This window comes from Erythrolamprus reginae, chromosome 3, assembly GCF_031021105.1.
Source record: "Erythrolamprus reginae isolate rEryReg1 chromosome 3, rEryReg1.hap1, whole genome shotgun sequence".
Taxonomy (NCBI): domain Eukaryota; kingdom Metazoa; phylum Chordata; class Lepidosauria; order Squamata; family Dipsadidae; genus Erythrolamprus; species Erythrolamprus reginae.
The window spans coordinates 114,280,137-114,305,483 of NC_091952.1; the positions used below are offsets into that span (position 1 = coordinate 114,280,137).

General features: G+C 39.2%; 1 protein-coding gene across 1 annotated transcript in view; it reads left to right on the top strand.

Moving 5' to 3' along the window:
- Nucleotides 1-23,533, top strand: part of VAV3 (vav guanine nucleotide exchange factor 3) — a 240,778-nt gene extending 217,245 nt beyond the window's left edge. Inside the window, exons 25-27 of the mRNA XM_070746427.1 lie at nucleotides 10,095-10,224; nucleotides 18,619-18,770; nucleotides 20,550-23,533. Coding sequence (XP_070602528.1) covers nucleotides 10,095-10,224; nucleotides 18,619-18,770; nucleotides 20,550-20,591 — 324 coding nt within the window. The 3' untranslated portion in view covers nucleotides 20,592-23,533. The remainder of the gene's footprint in view (nucleotides 1-10,094; nucleotides 10,225-18,618; nucleotides 18,771-20,549) is intronic.
- The last annotated feature ends 1,814 nt before the right edge of the window (nucleotides 23,534-25,347 follow it).

The window sequence follows — 25,347 nt, forward strand, 5'->3', positions numbered from 1 at the left end:
TCGGGGGCCAAAGGCACCCCCAAATGAGCACAAAGGGCTTCAAAGTCCTGCATTAGAGGCGAACATTGCTCCGAATGCGCAGGCCCGGCCATCAAGAAATCATCAAGGTAGGGAATGACCGAACCCCGACCGCTGCGCCTCCTGAGCGCCCACTCCAAGAAGGTGCTGAAGCTCTCAAACAGAGAGCACGAAGCAGAGCAACCCATAGGTAAATCTCTGTCCACATAAAAACCACCAAAGTGGAAGCCCAAGAGCTCGAAGTCATTGGGGTGTATGGGGAGGAGCCGGAATGCTGACTTAATGTCGCATTTACCCATAAGGGCTCCAACCCCACACTTCCTAACCATGGCCACGGCCGCATCAAAGGATGCATACCGGACTGAACAAAGTTCGTCAGGAATGAAGTCATTCACCGACTCCCCTTTTGGAAAAGACAAATGGTGAATCAACCTAAATTCACCACCCGCCTTTTTGGGGACCACACCCAATGGGGACACCCTAAGATTCAGGAAGGGTGGCTCCGGGAAAGGCCCAAGGACCCTACCCTCGGCCACCTCCTTCCGGATCTTTTCCCTAACAATGTCTTCATGTCCCACAACCGATCTAAGGTTGTCGGACATGAAGGCTCTCCTAACCCCCATATAAGGGATCCTAAATCCCTCAGAAAAACCTAGCAGGAGAGCATCCGCTCTCAAGCGAGGGTGGTAGTCCTCCAACCAACCCTTTAAAGCCTGAAGATTAATTGGGCTGGGTCCCTTTACCCCCAGCAGGTGGGGGCTGCTTCGCTGGACCCCCTCCCTTTTTGTCCACCCCTTTCTTCGGGCGGGGACAAACTGAAGTGGCATGGGGACCCCCGCAGTTCCCGTACGCATGCTTGTACTTGCAAAAGGGACGAAAACACGCTCCCTTTGCAGCAAACTCATGACATGCAGGGGAGGCACCCTTCCCTGCACCCCCCGTGGCAGCCTTAGCCGGGGTAGAAGCCGTGGGCTCCTCCTCCATGTAGTGCCCACTGTCCGTTGTGTCGCAACCCTCCTTACCGGACATGTAGGTCGCCTGAAACCAGAGGTCAGGCACCACTATGTCCCAGGGCAGCGTGGGGTCAAACGCCACCCGCATCCTAAACCCCTTATCATAATGCCTCCAAATGGTACCCTTATACTCAAAGTGGGCCCTCGCTATGAGATCGATATATTTGAGCATAGCAGCGGCCCTAGCCGGCTGCCTTTGAATTACCACTGAGGCATAGGTCAAGTAAGCGTACAGCCAAGAACTGAAACACTTACTGACCTTAGTTTTCTTGGGCTTCTCCCCGGGCACTACATCCTTGTCCTGCTTAGGGACCTCCCGATTTAACAGGGAAAAAAGGTCCACATAATCCCCCCTCCAAATCGCCTCTTTGACTGACGGATGCAAGTGAAACCCCAGGGGAGTGGCCGGCAACCCGCACGGGATCGCCCCTGCCCTAAGGCTCGCAAAAGGGTCCCATACTGTGGAAGCCCCCATCCCCATGAACCCAGATGGGTAAGGCAACAAAGGAGGCGGAGGCATGACGGCCGGGGCCGGCGGAACCCAGGCCCCCGTCCCCGGCGCTCTGGGCCCTAACGGAAAAACCCCCCCCGGTCGGCGGTGCCACCGAGGCGGGCACCAGCGGGGACCACACCTGATTACAGGTGCCCGCCAGAGACCCAAAAAGATTGGCCCCACCCAAAAAACCCAGCGGGACCGAGACCTGACCAGGTGGAGGAGGGAGTGAAGGGGGTGGCATGTGTGGTGTAACCTCACCTGCCCCGAAAGGGGGAGAAGACATCCAAGGTAGCCCCGGGATCCCGGGGCCCGGTTTTGATGTCATCTGCCCGGGCTGGGCCCTCTGCCCCGACTGGGCTGCAGCCTCCTCCAGATCTCTCCCCAGAGCCGCCGACATGGAGGCATCCCCCATCCCGGATCCGGACCTCCAGCACTCGAGCTCATCAAGGGGCCCCCTCCATAGTATCCTTGACCCAGGCTGAGGGCCTCAGCGCCCTCCTAGGCCTAACCACCGGCCGGGCCGGCATGTTAGAACTATGGAGTCAAGTGAAAACTATGCTACTGATATTAAGTTATCCAATTAGCTAAGTGTATCTTGCTTATACAAAAGAAGCAGGAGCCATAAGGCCCCCAAGCCTCAAAGAGGGCAGCAGGTGGCCCCTGCCCCGAAAGGCAGAGAAGCAACAACGCTGCTAATCAGGGGCCAACCACCCTCCTAGGTAGGGGCTCACACAGCCCTTGTACGCCTCCCCGCTCCCGGGAAGGCAGGCCGCAACAACCCCCCCTCCACCAGTGACCGGCAAGCCTAGCCCCACCGATCGATCCCTCCCGCTCCCGGGAGGGACCCTGGAATAATCCCCCCTGATCCCAGGGTGAAGCTCCTCAAACCGCTGCAACGGCAAGGCTCCTCCGAGTCCCAAGCCGCCAATGCTGGGGAGGAGCGCAAGTCAGCAGTGGCAAACCGGCTAAACAAGCCGGCTCCACTAATAGCCTTCCCGCCGAACAGCCGCTGAACCTCTCCACGAGCCTCCAATGAGGCTCCCAAAATGGCGGCCGCGCACGAGGCAACCCCAAAATGGAGGAAAAGAGCAGACACCCAGCCGAGTGTCTGCTCAGATGCAGCGTCCGGGTGGAAAGGCTGAGCCCGGGCCTGCACGCCCTTTTATAGGGCTGGCAGGCCCTGCCCGGACACGTCACTGATCAGGCCACTGTGGCCTGATCATCGGCCGAAGTCTCGCATTCTCGCGAGACTTCGGCCGAAACCAACATGGCGGCTTCGCCATGTGTCCGGTCGCCCCGTTGCCTTGCCGCAAACGGCGCCGGTGGGTAAGTCCGCCGGCGCTATTGTGTGTGCGCAGAAACAAAAACCAATAGGATAGCACCACCAAGAGAGCTTCGGGGGTGGGCACGCCTGGTTCGGGGGTGGGCACGCCTGGATCGCTGCTGGTTCGGTGAGCGGGGTGGGGGGATTAACTTTTTGAAGTAGTCCTAACACAGAACTATCATTCAAGAATGGTCTAATTATGCAATGTTTGTATTTCATGCATAATATTTTTATGCCAACTGATTTAGACTCAACTTGGCCTACCCAATTGATTATAGTTTCAGAACTGAAACATGACTGATAAGCATGTTGAATGAATTGGTGATGAGTAGTAGTTTGTTCTAATAAGTTATCTTTTATTTTCACTTTGAAAGGAGATTGCTGTGATTTGAAACAGCAAAATTAACATTGTTTTTGCTTTGATATTGGTGCATAATTTTTAATCTCTGTGTTGGTCAGTATAGATTTCTTTAGATAAGTATCATTTAGAGTTGAATATGGGAATAAAAACATGCTCCACTTAAATAATTTCAGCGGCTTTGTGAAATATATGCCTTGCATTATTATTACATCCTTTATATATAGTGTTGGTATTGTCATTTATATGATCATTTATTCTGAGCTAATTTCATTGTACCAAGATCTATTGATTACAAATGAATTAGAATGTTAGAAGAGTAAGAGTTAGCATTTGTACAGGTATTTCTAAAATAATTCATTGTTTAAAAAGTGCAGAACTTGCATTATTGTTGCAGAAAGATTAAGCAAATGCTAAATATGTTTTACAATCTGACCTGCATATGCTTACTCTGAAAAGGTCTTGCTAGAGATCAATGGAACTTACTTCCACGTATATATAAAATGTAAAGAGCCATTGAAGTGAAGGTTTAAAATAAGCCCAGAATGTAACTTTTCTAAATCGTGTGGGTAGACTACTGTTTTGAGTAAGCATAGTCTTTTTACATATTTATATTTACTTATTTAATTAATTTGTATACTGTATAACTTCCAGTGATTTTAATTTTTACTAAATCAAGAAAAAAAAATCCCAACACACAGACCTGCAACATCAGACACAGCCATCAGAAGGTCAAGGAATAGATTATCTGCTTCTACCAGAGAATGAGGCCTTCCCAGAATGCAAAACTGCTGTTTGAAAATTACCACAACATTTATATCAGTCTATTTTAATACATTTTTATCACACATTCTTCCAAGATGATTCATTTTATTTTATTTTTTCCTTTATGACAATCCTGCAGGCTAGGTTAGGCCAAGAGACAATTGATTCTCTTTAAAAAGCTTCATAGTTGAGGGAAAAATCTCAGTATTTTACAGGTTTGAAGTTTTAAACTGAGGCACAGAGTCAGATGCTTTCAAAAGGTAATTTAGGATTATGATTATTATGTAGTTCCAGTAAACTATAACAAACCCATCTGTTTCAGAGAGAAGACATCTGGACTAAATTTTCTTTTGTGTGCTGAAGCCTTGAGCCATGTGCATTATAATTCAGATATCATATTAGACTCTCTGTGCATGTTCTGATATAGATGTAATTCTTGAAAGTACATTGCACTTTTTTAAAAGCTTCACAATCTTGATACTTATGCCATCTGATGAAATACAAAGATTGCCTTCTCACAGACCATTGACTTGGCAAGCCAGAGCTACTGTTTACTAAGACCTTGCCAGGAGCATGCCATTATCTGATAGCTGTGATGTAGCCACAATCTTTCAGCTAAGGATTTCTGCTATTTAAAAGCAAACAAACAGAGAGAAGCACTAGTAGCTGGTTCAGAGACATCTGACATATCCATCGAGAAATATTTGCAAGACCATTATTTGTGTATCCTGTTATGTGAGACATGCAGTCCTTTGACAATGAAAACTCGTTTCTTTTATCACAGAAATTTACTCTCAGGTTACTGAATCAGAAAACAGGTTTCAAACACTGCTATTGCTTTGCCTATCAAGAAATTGTATCAATCTGAACTTTTGCACCATTTACTTTCTCAGTATTTTTCCGGCTGATTGCAGAAAATATACCTTGCTTGCACTAAGAAATATACTGTTGCACACATAGCAATAAAGGAAAAATATGAACATAAACATTATGTTAGGAAAGGGCTGTGACCTTTCCACATAGAGATGGGATCAGCAATAGCAGGAAATTTATCATGCCTTTGAGGGCTATATATTTCATGTATTCACATGTAACAGAAGACCAGCACTTCAAAAACCTGAAGCAATAAATGCCACCACGCCAAACCTAAATATATTGAAACACATTGATCCCAAGGACCATGAGCTTGAATATCTGCCACTTGAAATTCATGAAATCTAAATGTTTAGCGTTGACGCAGCTGTGACAATTAATCATTTGCTATTTGACAGGGATAACTTTTCCCCCCTTTGAATCAATTTTTAATATAAATGGAGAAGTCTATATTAGCCACAGATTTATAAATTTTCATTAAGCTATTAGCATGTAAGGAACTGAAAAATGATTAGAAGTAAGCTTGTCAGGTCCGTTTTGAATGTTTTTGATGGTTGCTTATCTATGTTCTGAAAGTTCGTTCCTACTTTTTAAGTTATTGGTAGTGCTATCTGCAGGTTCATTACAAAACAATCCAGAATGGGAGAGGAATGAGAACCCAAATGAAATATTTCAATCTGTTGGGAGTTACTGCTTCTTATTCACATGTTATTTCTATCAGCCATTGATTTGAAGATGGTTTAAATCAGGGGTCTCCAACCTTGTCAACTTTGAGCCTGGAGACCTTCAACTCCCCCTGGAGATTAGAACTATCCCCACCCTTCTTGCCTTTCGTAAACTCCTTAAAACCCACCTCTGCCGTCAGGCATGGGGGGTTGAGACATCTCCCCCGGGCCTATACATTTTATGCATGGTATGTTTGTGTGTATGTTTGCTTTTAATAAGGGTTTTTTAGTGTTTTTAAAATTATTAGATTTGTTGTACATTGTTTTATTGTTGCTGTGAGCCGCCCCGAGTCTGCAGAGAGGGGCGGCATACAAATCTAATAAATAATAATAATAATAATAATAATAATAATAATACTAACTAGCTTGAAAATTCTGGGAGTTGAAATTCCCCAGGCTTAAAGTTGCCAAGATTGCAGACCCCTGATTTAAAGCATACGTCTTCTCAAAATATATATTTCTAATAATATTTTCTCTCACAACAGTTTATAATTCAGTTTCATTGTCCTTTTAAGAGAAATGAGCTATAGTATTTGAGTTTATTATTATTATAGTCACAAATTGGTCTGCATATAAATATACAGTACATCCAAAGTGTCCACAAAGTAGAATTTAAAGTCCCCCTTTTTTAAATAAAAAAAGCCAAATTACTTTACCCAATGAGCACACTATGCTTCAAAAGCTGTCATCAGCGAAGCCCCTACTTGACACAGTGGTTACAGTATTGCTGGCAAATTCTGTCCACAGCCTGACTCAATCTTTCCAAGGTTTGATAAAATGAGAGCCCAGATTGCTGGGGACAATATGCTGATAATAGGTGGAGACAGCCAGAGATGGCTTTTAAAGTAACCATGCAAGTCCTAGAAGGGTGCATCAGCTTTAATAATTTGAATGGAAAGGATTGTTTGTGAATATGGGTTGTGAAATATCTTTTCTGAATGATTTGTACAATTCTAGTGATATTCATTTGTAATTCATTCATTCATTCATTCATTTATTCATTCTATGATAATCAAATGTATGTTATCACAACATTAATGAAGTATAAAATTTGTGCATAACTAGTTCTGAACCATACAGTATATAGTATATTTAGATCATCTTCCATAAGAATTAAAACAAGCAATAGAATTGCTTAGTTACCCCTGCTAAAAGAATGAAGATAAATATTAAATATTAACATACACCTCCTTTGAGTCCTGCATTTTGCTCATGCATTGTTAAATCAGAAAAACTAATTTTACATTTTGAGTTGATGAATATACTGGATGCGTTCCAAAAGTAATGCAATTTTTTAAAAAGTAATTTATTGAACAGATTTGCACAAACACTTAAAATTCTTCAAAGTACTTGGGCCTCTACACATTTTTTCCAGCGACTCTGCCATGACCGGTACTCGACCAACTAGTAATGAACAATACTAGACTCAACAACTGCCTCAACCTCATATTCTGCAATAGCAAAAGGGCAATTTATGGACTACAAATAAAAGAACCCTTTTCCAACAGTGACCACAGCATGATAGACTTCAGCCTCAATCTAATACCATTGCAAGAATCACCTTAATAATGGGACACCCAAGTACAACTTTATAAAATCCATCTATGAACTCATAGATGCCGACCTCTCAACTCTTGACTGGCAAACTCAATTATCTAGCTGTAACACTGTTGATGACCTCTATAATATCTTCTTGTTTGAAGTCAAAAGAACTATCAGACTACACATACCACTTTTTAATAACCACCATAACCAAGAAAAATAATATACCCATATCAATAAGGAAGCTACAATTCCCCCCAAAAATCCCTCTGGCGAAAAAACAAAACAGGCTATGTAGCCAACTTCAAAAACTACTACAAAAATATATGCCACAAAATAATGACGGAATCCTTCAACTATCAGAGCAAACAAGAGAAAACGCTGCTGCATACCAAATCCAACCGCGCCTTCTACAACTTTGTAAATAACGAACTCAAGGACTCGAGACCCAATCCATCACCGCTAAAAGGACCTGACAACAAAGAATTCTACAATAAAACAGTCAATGCTAACCTCTTCAACACATTCTTTGGCTCAGTCTTTGTAAACAGCAACTGCTCATGCACAAAGTTCTCTAGTCATACCACAAATACTCACAACAATTTAACACAAATAGACTTCACTAAGACAATATTGAAAAAGCACTACATGGTCTAAAACCTCCTTTATTAGTTGGGCCTGATGGACTATGTGCATACTTCCTAAAAAAGCCCTCCACAGCCATAGCTGAACCACTAATCATAATCTTTGAAAAATCGTCCAGGACCAGTTCCCTACCAAACCTATAGTCACTAGCCACAGTCATCCCCATCTTCAAAAAAGGAGATCCCAGTCTAGTAGAAAACTACAGACCAATCTCTCAATGCTGCGTCACATGCAAAGTCATAGAATCAATCATAAACCAATCCATTACCCTCCACCTAGAAACTAAAACATACTCTCTAACAAACAATTTGGTTTCAGAAAAAAAGTTATCCTGTAACCTGCACTTCAAAAACATATAGACTACATATATCGATCAGGGCAAATCAATAGATGCAATTTACATAGACTTCTGTAAAGCCTTCGACTAAGTGGTTCATGATAAACTGCTTCTAAAACTGAAATCTTACGGCATCTCTGGACCCTATGTGACTGGATAACTGTGTTCCTGTCAAATAAACAACAAATGCTAAAAATAGGGAGCGCCCTATCGAATCCTGTTCCTGTTAACAGCGGTGTACCCCAAGGCAATGTACGAGGACCAACACTCTCTAGACTTTATATAAATGACCTTTGCAATCACAATACAAGCAACTGCTTTCTCTTCCCCAATGATGTAAAACTCTTCAACACCACCAATAACACTGCTACCCTCCAAAAAGACTTTTACTTTGTGTCAGAATGTCCAAACATCTGGCAACTCCAAATCTCTAGCAACAAATGCTCTGTCCTACACATTGGCAAAAAGAATCAGAATACCAAATACAAGCTGAATAGACAAGATCTTGCAGATAACCCTCACTCTGTCAAAGATCTAGGAATACTCATATCAAATGACCTAACTGCCAAAGCCCACTGCAACAACTTCGCCAAAAAGGCTTCAAGAGTTGTTAACCTAATCTTACGTAGCTTCTTTTCTGGTAATATTGCACTACTAACCAGAGCATACAAAACTTTCACCAGACCAATTGAATACAGCTCATCTGTCTGGAACACATGCCTCATTTCAGACATAAATACATTAAGTGTCCAGAGATACTTTACTAGAAGAGCCTCTACTCCTCTACTTGCAACAGAATACCTTACACAACCACATTTGAAACCCTAAGCTTAGAAAGCTTAGAACTACATCGCCTTCAAAATGACCTAAACATAGCTCATAAAATCATTTGCTATACATTCAGCTTCAACCACAACAATACATGAGCACACAACAGATACAAACTCAAAGTAAACCGCTCCAAATTTGACTGCAGAAAATACGACTTCAGCAACCAGGTAGTTAATGCCTGGAACTCACTACCTGATTCTGTAATTTCGTCATCAAACCCCCAGAAGTTTACCCTTAGTCTATCCACTATCGACTTCACTCGATTCTTAAGAGGTCAGTAAGGGGCATGCATAAGCGCACCAGTGTGCCTACCATCCCTGTCCTAATGTTTCCCTCTTATTAGTACCCATCTCATGTATATAAACAGCGGTATATCTATGTATAATACCAATACGTACTTGAAAAATAAAATAAAACTAGGTTGGCCCACATAAATGAAGGATGTAATTGATGCACAGAAGCATATACTTTCATGTATGTAGAAAACCAGATACAGGAAGAATAATTCCATTTTATTATTATTATTATTATTATTATTATTATTATTATTATTATTAATAATAATAATAATAATAATAATAATAATAATATATTAGATTTGTATGCCGCCCCTCTTCGCAAATTACTTTTATGTGTAGTTTTGTCAATGTAAAAAAGTGTTTAATGCTGATAATTGTTGATACTTGTTTAATTCATACAGTATCTGATAAGTTGGGCCAGCCTTGCATGAATAAAGGTTCATTTCTGCAGGTAGGAACAAGCAGCACCTTTCATGCCTGAATCAAAACTCGCTAGGGATGTGTTCAAAATATTTAGAGTATGATTTTTTGTTTTGGCCCAATACCCTTTTCCCCTTTTCAAAGCAGAGTGACTCAGGCCTGAACTTGTGAAGTTCTGAGCTTCACCACATTAATCTGAAGTAGGACTTGTACTTCCACAATGGCTCAAAATGTCCCACTCCAACTTGCAGTTTCATAACAGAGATGGGGCATTTTGTGGAATTTATTTGCTTAGCAGTTTTGGGTGCTCTTCTCACCAAATTATACACTTCCTGCAGTTAATGCCTGTGTCACGATGGAAGACCTCTTGATATTGTCAAATATCTGTGCAATAAAAATTCAGGAGAAATAATTATTAACGTCAGTCTAAATATTTGTATTCTGAAAGGAACTTGTGGAATATTACAAACATCAGTCTCTCAAAGAAGGCTTCCGAACTTTGGATACGACTCTTCAGTACCCATACAAGGAATGTGAAAATACACAGGATCAAAGGAGCCACAGAGCAAGTAGCAATTGTAAGCATTACCATTTGCTGTTGTTTTTATTATACAGAAATGAAATTCAGTTGAAAGCATCTTCCATTTTGCATTTTTGACATATAACCTATTAATATGATAATGCATTTAGCCAGACTTTTCTGCAGCTAAGCAGAATCAGCATCTGCTGACAGGTTTATGAACAGGTCCAGTTAGACTTCCTGACTGCCTCTCCTTAAATCAAATTGCTGCTCAAACATCTATTAAAAATGTAAGTGAGCAATTGATTTGTAAACAGGCATTTTGCATTGGCTAAGCTGCTTTTGGCTACATGAATTAATAAACATGTAATTCAAATTTGGCATTTGACATTTAAATGAATTATTCTTGTTGTTTAAAACCACAGTCTTATAATGCAAAGTTTTTCTAAAGAAGCTTAAGGTCAGAATTATTTCTTCTACAATTTTGCTTGCTGGTGTTCCTAATAAGATTTACTTTAAAATAACCAAATTGGGGTTGGATAGAAGCAAATACATTTTCATCTATACGTGTTTATAATTTATTGCAAAAACGGTATGGCTACTTCTTGAGTTACGACCACAATTGAGTGCAAAATTTCAGCTGTTAAATGAAAAAATTGTTAGGTTTTGCCCCATTTTATGGCCTTTCTTGTCACAGCTGTTAAGTGAATCATTGCAATTGGTAAGTTACTAACCTGGTTGTTAGGTGAATCTGGTTTATCCCATTGACCTTGCTTGTCGGAAGGTCTCAAAGAGTGATCACATAACCCTGGGACTGCAATGGTCATAAATATGAACCAATTGCCAAGCATCTGAATTTTGATCACATGATCGTGGGGATGCTGCAAGGGTTGTAACTCTGAAAAATGGTCATAAGTCACTTTCTTTGGTGCTGTTGTAGCTTTGAATGGTCACTAAATGAACTGTTGTTAGTTGAGGACTACCTGTAGTGTGGAGTTTATGCTGTCCTTAATATTTGGTAAAACAACATGAATACTAGTACTGATTACTGGTTTGAAGTTACTGAGAGCATCTGGGCATCTGTTCATGAGCATCACTTGATTCTGTGGCCACTGTGATTGCTGCCAAATTTCATGGTGCTAGAATTGGGTAGTTTAGATTTTATGAGCAATAGAAATTTCTAAAAATAATGGCAGAAGATTAAAAATCATGTAGACACACGTATGCCCTTTTAATACGCTGCTAAATTACTGAGGAGCAGATGGATAATTTCAGAGCCTTTCTGAGTGCTCATTAAGGACAGGAAGATATTTTGAAATGTTTAGGAGCAGGAAAGTTGAGGCTGTGACATTAAGTATTTTGAATGGGGCCTGTCCTCCAGAGTTCTTTATACAGCTAATAAATAGGGAAATTGTATGACTAATTCCTATAGAATGATTATATGAGTGTCTTCATCCCGTATAAATCAGTAGGGGGTAAAAAAAAACCACCAGCCAATAGCACTGGCAGGAAAGAGAATGTGTCACATATTTGGGAGAAGATTGTGCACAGTGGAGGAATAAGGAATAAGGAAAATCAGAAAAAAAATCATCCATGGACAACCAACACATGGGGGGGGGAGATACATATGATCAACTACATATCTTTAGAGTAATGTTTTGTTACAATGAACATGGACATAATTGTGGAAGTTGAAAGCTTTCTTTCAGTTTGTCCTTTCTTTGCAGTTTTATATATAAAAGAGCAATAAAAAGTGGTATTATTTCAAGAACAATAAGAGGAGAGTGGTGTGAGAATTATAAACACAAAAGCCACAGTACAATTATTTGCAATTGTTCCACAAGAACTGACAAATCTGTGAGCTTGAACCTGCATCAAGTCATCTTAGCAGTAGAAGATCAGTTGTAAAGTGATCTCTAAGTGCTAATTTCCAGCTAATAATAATTTCCCAGGACTAATTTCCAGCTATAAGTTTTCATAATATGGAGAATTAATATGATAAACTAATTAATAACTGATTTGTATTCTTTTCCGGCATTTTCAGTGGCTTTCAAAAGAGCTGGTCCCTAGCTCTCTAGCTATTCTGTCTTTTCATTTTGAACAGTATTGTATTGTTAAAAATTCTTTTCAACACATTAAAAGAAAAAAAAGGTGTTATTGGCAGGGATAATAATCCCTTCTGGGTGTTTTGTTACATTCTGTGATTGAGAAAGCTTAATTCTATGATAAAAAGACAAAAAATATTGTTTGTCTGCAATAACTCTGTGGGGATGGCTTCTGTATTGAAAGCAGTGAATTGTTGATCATTGAAGATGGATGTTGGGTTGGGTTTCTCTGTACCTCAATGCCTGTTAATTTGGGGAAGAGATAGGCAATCTGCTTTCTGCTCATCCGCAAGCAGCATAAAAGTATTATAGTTCTACCCAATAGCAATGTAAGATTGATATTTGAATGTGGTAATCGTTGGTTATGTGTGGAACTGCTTAACAAGCTGAGGCAATAATAAATCTTTTGCCTACATGATCAGTTTCAGTACTCTTCTCTTCCCAATCAGATCAGGAATTAAGTATAATTTCCTAATTCAATTAATCTCATCAACTTGAGTTTGTACTTCGGTTAGCCGATAAAATAAACAGTGTGGTTATTTTGACTTAAGTGTAGCTTCAACCTCCCAGCTACTATTTTCATTGTTAACCATAGTCAACTTCAAAAGTGTGGTTTAGTGTACCCATGCTAGTTCAGAAATGATTTTCCAGTTTGGATGAATTAGAAACTGATTGTCAGAAGCACCCTACCCTTTTCACAACAAAGTTAATACTTGTTCAACTCTTCTGCATATTTATTAAATTGCACTAACTAGTTTTATTAGTATTTATTTAAGATCTTTGAAAAGGCTTTGCAAGTTGCTGTTATAATAATAACCCTCTTTTGCAACTGTTCAAAAAAAAAATCAGAGTGATTCAGGAAATGAATTTGTACATCACTCAACGTTTTTTCTATCTGGTCCACGTGCTAGAGAGGATTCCATATCTATTTCTAAATGTTTGGGGAAGTTAAAAGCGGGTGGAAGTACCTGCATTTTGCTAGCATGCCAAGAAGACTGTTATTGAAAATGCCCATTCATTTATCTCCTACCTTTGGAACTACTGTATTTCTGGGGTAAGAAAACAAAATAAAGCCAATAAATACCGCACTTCCTCAAAATGAGATGAATTCAAGATGACATATGACCATATGTCTTCTGCAAAACCATTGTTATCCTCCCAGTTTGCCATGGATCAGAAGTCTCCAACCTCGGCAACGTTAAGACTTGTGGACTTAACTCCCAGAATTCCTCAGCCTGCTTTGCTGGCTGAGGAATTCTGGGAGTAGAAGTCCACAAGTCTTAACATTGCCAAGTTTGGAGACCCCTGAGACTCTGATCCAGAGTTACCCTGGGAATATCATGGCTGACTGGAGATTGGAAGTTTTAATCTGATACAGGGCTACCAAGCTATACTTGCTTGCTGAAACAATTGCTGCTCCAGCATACAGGGTGGCATAAGCATGTGTGTAAAAATGAATTTTATCCTGGTCCAGGGAAATTCATCTCTCTCTTTTTAACTTTTTTGCAAAATGAGTGTTTCTAGTAAGTTGCAGGAGGGAGTGGGGGAACAAAATGATCAAAGCAAAGGAGTAAACTATGCCTTTAAGCAGGTAAGAGAGTGTGGGGGATTTTTTTGGGGGGGGGGGAAAGCTACAAACAGCCAAGAAAATGTTTGTTTCTTCTCAAAACAGATGCAAGTCGTAAGAATATCCGAATACTCTTTTTTACCGACCATTCAATGTCATTTTGCTTCTCTCTCTTTGTTTTTCTTCTTCTTTTCTTTTTCTAAGACCCTTCTTTGTTCTGTGGGTTTTCTTTTGTAACTCTGCCAGACTACAGCTTTGTTCCCCCTTCCTCCACTCCTTTCTGGTCAGGTACTGTTTTCCTGCTTTCTATTTATTCTCTGTTTGCTTGTTTTACAAGTTTGGTATTTCAGTTTCTGTGTGCAGTGCAAGCCTAGGGAAGGGACGGATTCCGTTGCCAACTTTGGAACATAATTTGACTTAAAACATGACTGCAGCTTACAAATATGTTACCCTAGCCCCATGGAAGTGATTTACTCTCAGCTGCTTTGACCTAGCCGGAGAATGTTTAAAGCACGTGAAAAAGTGAATGATTTGGGGCTGTCATGTGATATTGCCCTTTGACATTCAAGAAAGTCATCTAAATATCCAGCCGGCTATGCAGGGAATGACAAAAACCTGGTTCTGGAATGTTACGTTTTCAGAATATTGGGGAAAGTGCCCATGTTGCCGATCAAAACTAATATAAACAAAAGAATTACATTATGTACAGCTATTGATATTTTTTAATGGTTCTCCTCTATTTTCGGCACCCTCAAATATTCGTCCCATCCTTAAAAGCCATTTTGCCAGATCATTTTTAGATAATGTATAAGAGGGAAGATAGTGTTCTATGTACAGCAGTTTTGCATGCACATTGCCTGTAGGTTAATTTTATCCATCTTCTATATGCATTTGTGTTTCCTTTAGTCACTTCTCATTGTCTCATCTACCATTTGGGTCTTAAAGGGATAGGAATTGGGTTTTGGGTTGTTTTTTTTTGCAATAATTAGAAGTGTCAAATCTTCAGCATTGTATGATGACTCATTCACTCAGTTCTGAATCCCAGAGTTATGATGTGTAAGAATGAAGATGGAGGCTGTTTAAATTAGAATATGATGGGAAAGACCTGCTTGTAAAGTTCCCTGTTTGCACAAGTCCTCTTTTTTTTGTAACCAGAAGAAGCTAAGGCCAAATATGATGGAAAGTATATTACAGTACACTAGATTAATTGATGATAACTGCAGCTTGCTTGCTTTCCACATGGATCTAAAACCAAATCTGGATATATTCAAAGTTAATAAGGACAGTAAATCAGGGTGAGTGTTTCCATTCACGCAGATCAAGGAAAAATTAAGGATTGACCCAGAGTGGTGCAGCAGGTAGAGTACTGTACTTCAGGCCAATTGTAGATCTTTAGGTCAGCGGTTCAAATCTCATCACCAGCTCATGGTTGACTCAGCTTTCCGTCCTTCCGAGGTGGGTAAAATGAGGATCCGGATTGTGGGGGCAATATGCTGGCTCTGTTAAAGCATGCTATTGCTAACATGTTGTAAGCCACCCTGAGTCTAAGGAGAAGGGCAGCATAAAAATAGAATAAATAAAATAAATAAATATGCTTTCACTATGTGGCAGAGGTCTACTTAAAGAGAGAGGTCCCTTCATTTTTGTGATGTATTCAGACCAATAGCTCTATGGGAATTAAATGAATCTGAAAAGATCATGGGCCATTAAGGCTAAGTGGAAGTTTTACATATAGAACCAGTGGTATCTCAAAGGACAGATGCTGGGTACAATCTTTCATCTCCTTTTATTGACCTTCCAGATACATCTTTTTTGGCTGCTATGGAAATCAGAATGTTTGATAGATTGGATTGGATTAGATTAGATCAAGCCAAATAAAATCTTGTCCATTTTGGAGCATTAGTGACAATGTCTTGCCTGATTTGAGCATTCACTGTATAATGTTTTTCTTGCTTTGCCGGTGTGAATTGTTGACGCATTTCTTTTTCTTCTTGCTTTTCTCCTGTCATTGTTAATATATTTCTCATAATGCAACAGTTGCAACTACCAAAAAAAACTATTGGCATTTGACAACTTTGGTGCAAGCATTAGGTAATGTGCCTAGCAAATAGTGAATGCTTTGTATCATAATGTAAGTTAATATAAAATATTGGAACCTATCATTAGCCTCCATTCAATTTCCTAAGATATTTTCTGTAGAGTTTTTGAGCATCTTTGCAATACCAACTGCTTTGAAGGATTATGCAATATATTCCATAGTGACAAAAAAAAGAGCAGAATTTGTTTTCAGAGTGAGAGTTCATCATAGACATTTCAATTTTGGTCACTGATGTTTGCATAGATCTTTTTTCTAAGTGCAGTATTTGTTATTGTAATTGAAAGACTGCTTTTTTTGTACAATATGAGTCCACATGACACAAAATTATGTGCATCAATTTGTGGTCAAAAATAGTGATTTTTAAAAATTATAGCTGCCATTTTACAAACCCTCGGTTTTGAGTTTAGAAAAAAAAAGTATTGCTGATTGTTAATACTTTTTATGAAAGCAGGAGGTAGAATTTAGTGTCATTGAAGTTTAGTCATTTCTAAGTTAATTTTTTTGCTATGATGAAAAGATTTGGGTTCAGCGTTCAACATGTGCTTGCTTTGTATTCCTAATTTTAGGAACATGGTAGCTCCTATCCAAAATTTGTATCCCTGTACCTTAAAATCTCAATCTCTCTCTCTCTTTCTTTCTTTCTTTCTTTCTTTCTTTCTTTCTTTCTTCCTCCCTCCCTCTTTTTCTCTGTCTCTTTTCTTGTGCATGTTTTTACTATATCTCTATCTGCCATTCTGCAAATTATAGTATGCAAATCATTTTATCTCTGAAACTTAAAGGACTTTAACCTTTTCAATAGTACATCCACTATAGTTTTTTGTTTATTTATCAAATTTATTTGCTACCCATATCAAACTTCAGATGACTAATATAGTTTTCCCTCTGATGGTCTTTCAACAGTTTCATCTGGTACAGTTTATTGCTGAGATTTGCTCTCTAAAGTATTTTCCATATCCCTCCAACATTTTTTTTAATTTTTGCAATTTCACAATGGTATACAGTATATGCACAATTTGTTCGCCATTGATACTATGGAAGATGATGCTTTATGCCTTTTGATCTTTCTCTAGCCATTTCTCCGTGGGAAGGTTTTTGGCCTAGCCTCTTGAATATGCTTCATGCACCTTCTCTTAATAGCAGTATCTTGCAGGTAGTCCTTGCTTAATGATCATTCATTCAGTAATTGTTTGAAGTTACAGTGGCTCTGAATGAAAGGACTTAACAACCAGTTGAAGTTACAGCTGTTGCAGTGCCCCTGCAGTCACATGATCAAAATGTGGCAGCCTACACACCTTTACAATGAGTTTTCACAAGCAGTTTCCTTGCAAGACCTGGTGACCTTGCAAGACCTGGTGACCTCTGTTACAAAGGCATGCAAAGAGTGGGCATGCCATTGTAACAGAGGGAACAAAAAATGGTGAAGATCAGCTAGGTTTGATGATAAAGTATAAGTTGGCAAGGGTGAATGTGATTGGGGTGGCAGCAGCTTTCCAGGGTGTGGCTTTGCGTCACACTGCTGAGTTTTGTTGAGGCTTTGTCAGGTGGCTGTGTTCCATGCTGCTGGGATGGATTGGGGTAGCTGGCACTATGCCAGGGCAACTGTGGCTTTGTGTCCCACTGCTAGACTGGGCTGGGGCTTCCTAGTATAGCTGCAACTTTGTACCACCCTGTTGTGCTGAGCCTTCTCAGGGCAGTGATAGCTTTGCAATGCTTTCTACATCCTGGGCTATGGTTCTCAAAGCTTCCTAGTATGTCTGCAGCTTCATCCTGCACTGCAGCATGGGTTTGTTGCAGAACCAAATTCACAGTGTACCAAGAAGGCTCAGAACCACAGTGCCACGTGACTGTGGCACTGTGGGTTCCACAGTAACTGTGGTTTGGGGACTGCTAGCAAGGTAGGATATTAAGTGAGTATCAGTATCCTGTCTTGTTAGATTGCTAGAGAGCAGGATATCGAGTGACCCAAAGGGCAATGATGGGGCAGAATAGGCAGTTGGGGAGGTAGTCCCTTACTTTGAAAGAACTGAGCATCACGGCTGGAGGAACAAAAGCCCCAATGGCTTGGTGTTGACCTTAGTAAATTCTGTAGTTCTTTTTTGTAATTATGTAGTTTTTCTATGTTCTTCTTAGTCAAACTGGGACTCTAGAGCTTTACATTTATGTCCTGGAAAAAGTATTATTGGTCCAGAAATATTCTATTTAGGAAACATTTGAGAATATCTTGCCCGTAGCAATATGCCTCATTAATTTCAGTAAAATAGTCAAAATTCAAGAAGGCACATTTATTGGTATCTTTGAATCAAAAAGCAAGAAGAAGAAAGTGCTGGTCCTTCCTACAACTTTTGGATGATTCATTGATATCAGCAGATTTAGAGAAACAACTTTGAACTGAGAGAAGCAGCAGCAAAATCCCTTAGAAGTGCAAAGAATGGGTCTTTAGATACCTCAGTAAATTATCTTAGGAATATGCATTTTTTTTCTAAATAACTACCACCAGCAAGCAATAAGAAAAAACTGATTGCATGGTATGAATTTCATTCATGCTATTCCATAAGACCACACATTTCTTCATTTCTGCTTGCACTTGTACTAGACTGGCATACAAAAAGAGTTGCTAATGTTACTCGGTTGAGATGCAATCATGAAACTTCAAATAATGTTGCCTACCTGTATTCCTCCCAGTGCTGAGTCCCAAAGTCCTTGGAATAGCCATCGCTCGCTATGATTTCTGTGCAAGAGACATGCGTGAATTATCCCTGCTCAAAGGAGATGTGGTCAAAATTTACACAAAAATTAGCGCCAATGGCTGGTGGAGAGGTGAAGTCAATGGAAGGGTAAGCCTTTCTTTATCTTCTTCCTGATTCTTAATGTGTATGGAATGTATATGGTATGAAGTATATTAGAATTGAATGTTTAGCAATTTTCCATGAAAATGTGAAACATTCTTGCTGCTTTTCTGAAATTTAGATTAACTATAAACTACAGTAGTCTAGTTGTTTGTGTCTACAATATCACTGTCATCTTCTTCATCATCATCACCACCACCACCACCATCATCGTCATCATCATCATCATCATCATTTTAGCCCTTGACTATCCACTGTGGGGAGAAGGCTTTTTCCACATGTTTCAACTAATACGGCCTTGAGCTTTCTTTTGCCATTTGGTCCTGCAATACTTGCTCATGTTGTTGCTCCATCTTGTTTTAGGTTCCTTTTGTGGATGCTTTTTATCAAGTGTGATCCATTCTGTGGCTGCCTTGGTTCGCCTGCCATCAGTTCTTCTTGTTATGTTACCATTCCTTTCCCATTTAAAATTTTTTACTCTCTTAATGATATCGAATATTTTAGTTTGTTCTGTAATCCATAGGAAGGTCTTTCTATCTTGTCTTGTGATGCTGAGCATGTATCTTTCCATTGCTTTTTGTGTCACTCGTAATTTTTGTATCAATTGTGAAGTTAGTGCCCATGTTTTGCTGGTATATATTAGAACAGGTACTATGTTAGAACAGATACTGATCAAAAACTTTCCCTTCAGTCATTCAATTCTTGAATATGTCCGTGTTAAATTCAGAGGAGTTTCATGTTTTTAAACCATAAAGTATATGCTTAAATTACCCAAAGGATAGTGTAATAATATTTCAAAAGAAATGAATCAGAACATCTGTGGAAAACCCAGAATAGTTTACATTTCATTTCTGAACCAGATTCTTGGATATGATGTTCTTATCTTCCAGATGAAAGCTTGTGTAGATGGACTAGTTCAGAAAGGGGTTAGCTCAAATGACTTTTTGCTAAATCTGCCAGCCATCAAACCTATAGTGAAGTGATAAGCAAAAATGTGGAAGCTGAAGAACTGGAGGAGTTTATCCTAGTGATATTGCAGCAGTACAGCATCTGTCCTTAATTCCAGAAATGAACAAGCTAGATGAGGAAAGGGTGCATCACATTTTTTAGCAACAGTGAATGAGAGATGGGAAGATCTGAGTCACGCACTGCATGTTCCTTTAAGAGAAAAGGAAACTTCAGCTATTGCTCCACCAAGGGATTGGTTGCTTCTCTTTTGTCTATCCTATAGGAGAGTGGATTGGAGCAAGAGGAATTATTTTCTTGTTAGATAGAAAACAATGAGAAGTAGACTGGGAACACCTTTTCCAGTTAATAAATATTATTAATATCCATAAATGTTTGTGAGATACAGCTCACTCCTTCAGATGTTTGCTCCCCATCTAGCCAATGGGGGAAAGGAACATAGTGGCCACAAACATTGGCTTGCAGTTTTGCTTTCATGGTGCCAAAAAGTATGTTAACAGGTAAAACTGTCCTGTTGATCGTAGAGGGAACAGAATTTAGTTCTGAACTTTTCCATCTCCATTCACGAAAAGGTTGCAGCAAGCATATTGCCTGAGAACAACATCTGAATTTCTGTCTGGCCTAATGATTATTAAGAATATATTTCTTCAAAGAAACAATACATGTTCTGCTCCAGCAATTAATTTATTGCAGTTTTTATCCTTTTCTAAATCATTTTCTATTTGAAAGGTGGGTCATGCACAAAATTATCTCGAGTGGAACAAAGTTCAATAGGATAACCAAGTTTCTTTTCTCATTTAGGTGGGTTGGTTTCCATCGACCTATGTAGAAGAGGACGAATGACTGGCAGACCCAGTTGGTACTTTTGATCATAAATTTCAGGGACTATGAAAGCACCACTGAAGTGTCCGCAGAGCATTACACTCCTGCTAAGTATTTGAAACGCAGCTCTTCTATCCAGACCCCAACACTGGAATTCCTGAAGACGTTTGTGCTGACAGCTTCAATATCTCACTCAGAGGGGTGCAAAGAAGCTGTTTCACAGCTTCCCACCACTGGGGACCAGTCCCAAACTCTAAACCTCGCCTTCCTGAAAAGAAAAGAAAATCATTTCAAAAGAGACTTCTTTAAAAAAAAGTACACTTCATTTCATTCCATCTACAGTGAATACTAAGTATGGCTAGCAGTTTATGAGCTCTACCTTTCTGTTAAGTGAAATCTCTGATGACAGTTATTACTTATGGCTTCTTCCAGAGGGAAATGTTTGGTAATCATATGGTCAATATTATTTCTCCTGAAATATCTTAACAGCACTAATTAACTTTGCCAATAACCACACACTTCACCAGTTCTGCAATCTCTCAATACACTTTTTTTTTTGGGGGGGGGGGGATGAAGCATAAATTCAATATGATTTGCATGGCATTTAATGGAATGGGGGAGAAAGAATGCAAGCAAGTGTAGTGTTTAAATCCAGGGATGTTTTAACAGGCTTATCAGAGTCTTTTATTACAATATTTTATGGAACCAAGTTTTTAAAAAAGCGGTTGTGGCTTACAATTATATTTGAAAAAGAATTTAATAGAAAAAGCTGCCTGATATAGGGTATTCCATACTAAATTTTATGTTTTAATATGCAAACCCATGTGATATGCTAAAATCTGTATATTTAAGAGAATTTCTATGATTTTATAGAGAAACCTTTGGGACAATTTGATTGTATCGCTTGACCATTATTAAAAATTCTACTAATGTTCAGGATAGCTATGATTTTCGACCAACAGGAGTAATGGTCTTGCAGAGGGCATTGTAGGTCCTTGAGATGATTGCATTGCATAGAAAACAATTAATTCAAGTGAATAATATTGTGTCCTATGCTCCATTCTGTAGTTTAGCTGAAAGAATTCATAAAGATGTAGCTTCTTTCTCCCTTTCATTGGATTTCAAAATTTAGTTACATTGAAAGCCATTTTCTATTGTTTTAAGCTTTTGGGATAAATTAAGAAAGTCTTTATAGTTTTAAAAAATGGAGTCTTCAAGGGTTGTGTTTATGTTCCAGCCCATAGTTTTGAAACACACACACACACACACCTTAAAATAGATTGAGCACTAGTACCTTAATAACTTAAGCAAAAAATACTCAAGCAGCTCATAAAATATTGGTTACAGTTCATAGACTCAAATTCCTACGTAGGTGATCTTCATATTTTCCAGGGAAACTCCTCTGAAGTTAGTTTGTCTTTTATAAAAAGTACCCAATTGGATAGAATTTCAATGAGAAATGCAGATCAAGAAATCTTTTTTCTTCTATAGATTGACAAAAGGGCCTTTCGATTGATTTTGATTCAGATATAATCAGTAGACTGGCTGACTTTCCCAGAGGTTTGTCTTAATGTTAAATGAACCAGTTATTTAATTATACATAAATTGTAAAATTTTTGTTCCACTATTCCGTGTATGGAGTGTTTAAATAATCAGATAATTATGCAGGTTTGATCCTTCCTTCACGCTTGCTTCTGATGGAAAGGTTGCCTATTGCTCATTGAACAGTTGCAAAGACTTGTACCAGTTGCACTTAGAAACTAATCCAAGTCCATCATCAAACAATGATAACTTAATAGTGATAAAGGGGAAGAGGAAGATGCACAGATTAGAAATGGTCTCAACTTCTCTGGATTTTTATTTTCATAATTTAATGCCAGCTAGCAGATAAAGCTTTTGGTCTTGAGAAGTTCAGCATTATTTATTGGAGACATTATTTTGTTGGAAGCAATGACAACCTTTATATCTGGTTCCAGAATTGTATCTGTGCTGAAATGTTAGTTAGGAATATGTCCTTGCTCCTTTTGGGTCTAGTGGACTGATCCTTAAATAAGCAAAACGGATGATTAGGAGATTGGCCTCTTTATAATGGAGAAAACTTTTGTCTTTAGTTTGCATCATGATATTCCATCATCGCTTATATGTCTTGCAAGGAAGAATCAAGTTAATGTTAAAAAAGAGGAGGGCAGGGGCGGAGAAATTTGTTATTTGACCAAAACATTTTGAAAGGACAATTTAAAAGCTACAATGTTGGTGTTTAATCATATTTTGCAACTCGGGAAGAACTTGAATACCTGGAGCCATATCTAAACAAGTTCTTCCATAATAGTACTTTCTCACAAAGCTTCTGCATTCCTCTTTGTAAAAAAAAAAAATTGCACGGACACAAACACACACACAAAGAAAGAGAGATGCCACTTGGTATTCACCGTAAATCTGGCGAGACTTTCTATGGCAAGTAAAGGGCAGGCAGCAATTTAATCTTATTTGCTCACGCCTTGGTGTCACAATTACCAGTTTCTTCAGGTTTCCTTTCTTCTTTGTGCTGTGACCCAAGGAAGGGGGTGGATGGGTTGTTTTTTGCTGCTTGATATATTTTGACTGGGTCTGGCTGATTTGGTGTGAATCCTTTTGCGTACATTAACTTCATTTTCAGGAAGGGACTGGGGCCATTGAGGAGCTTCTCCATAAGTGCACAAAGTTTTAGGTCAGGACTCTGCTCTTTCTTGTCTTCATTAAATGCCCTGTGTTGAGTAAGTGAAATGCTGCATCATTGCTATATTTCAAATACCAAAGATTTAGTAGGCTGGAGCCTTGCTGCATCTTTATTTCCCTGCAATGCCTATTTATTTTCCCTGTGTCAGACCTTGCTCTCATGCAGTGAGCTGGGGCAGTACTTTAATTTGTAATGTTATGTAAATATGTGAATATATTAATAAACTGGTTAATTACTTGTTTAATGATTCACGGTGTAAGACAGGTAATTTGTAAAGATTTGTTTCTCTCTCTCTCTTTTTTTAAAAGGTTAGTTGTCCTTTCTAGCGGTTTCCTACACGTTTCTAACAGTGTATTTTGCATTGTAAAGTTGAGGTATTTTATATTTGAGTCTGTGTCTTTTCCATCAAAACTGAACTAAAACAATCGCTTTTAACCTAATAGCCTTTATCCATGACTGTGGTTGGATTCCCTTCATCATTTAGGACAGAAAACTAAATATTGTTTTAGATAAACAGAATCAGTTTCCTTTTCTTCTATTTACCTATTGTCCAGATATTTGCAAGATCAGTAAGATTCCAAGAAAACAACCTTATTTTCTAATACTTTTCTGTCATCTGTGTACAACACAGTTCTTTTGACACAAGGATGGTCTACATCAGTGATGGCGAACCTATGGCATGGGTGCCACAGATAGCGCCAGAGCCACATTTGTTGGCATGCGAGCTGTTGCCGTAGCTCAGCTCCAACATGCATGTTTGTGCCGGCCAGCTGGTTTTTGGCTCACAGAGGCTCTGGGAGGGCATTTTTGGCTTCTGGAGGGCATAGGGGGGGATAAGGGAGGGGCATTTTTACCCTCCCATGAGCCTCCTGGGCCCACCAGAAACAGGCCATTTCCAGCCACCAGGGAGTCTCCAGGTGGCGGGAGAAGCTGTTTTCACCCTTCCCAGGCATTGAATTATGGGTGTGGGCATTCGCTTGCATGATAGTGCGTAAAGCACACTCTTTTGGCACCTGAGGAAAGAAAGGTACACCATCACTGATCTACATGGTCAAATTACTAAATGGTTTATTATTCTGTGAACCATTTCCTGAATTTTGTAATATTTCCTTTTGTGTCCCTGTTACCACAGTTAATCTCGAGCACTCTGGTTGTTTTGGTCAGGATATTGCCCATTAAATTGATAATATTTCAATACAAATAGTTGTGCGGGAGGTATTAGGAGTCCATTTGGACAAGCCTATTTTGAAAACCGAAATCCGATGCCACAAAGTTTCATTAATGTTAGTTTCTTGCACTTGACAGTCAGTTATATGAATATTATGACCAACATAACTACCTCTTATTACTTTGTAAGCTAAGCCAATGAATATCAGGACATCCTGCAGGGCTTAATTCTGCCAAATACAGAATATTTATAATTGCAAAGACTACAACACTGCAAATTGCATTTTGTTTGTGTATGGCACAAAACTGGCTTTCCATCTTGTGATGAAAGCTAGATGAGCTATAGCTTAATGGCAAAATCCTATAAAGAGAAGGATACATATTCTATATATCTTACTATTCTATATTCTAACCAATTGTAAGAACTGAATGTGGGAAGATGCAACGGAGGAAGTGATCCATTTATATGAGAAAAGACAGCCCAGCCCAGATGTGGGAGCTGTAACTGACTCTCTGTAAGCCTTATCGTTTTTGAGATGATGTTTTTACTCCTGCTTAAAGACTTTTAAAAGCCTTTCTGAATATGTAAGGGTCTTCTGGGGTTTGCCAGTTACATGGGACTTGGCACATAGGAAGACACGTGACATGATGCAATAGATACAAGCTTCATAATCCATATTATTTGCATAATAATATCAATGTAGCTCCTATTATCTATGCCCAGTTAGGCTTTTATTGCTTGAGATGACAATGAAGCATCTGACCACAATGGGATTCAGAACCATTATTGACATAAAACAATGTAGGATTTGGTTGAAATCCTTTGTAAATCACAAAGCTTTAGAATGTTTGTTTATTCATGTCAGAATCATCGTAATTAAAAATAAGGTATAC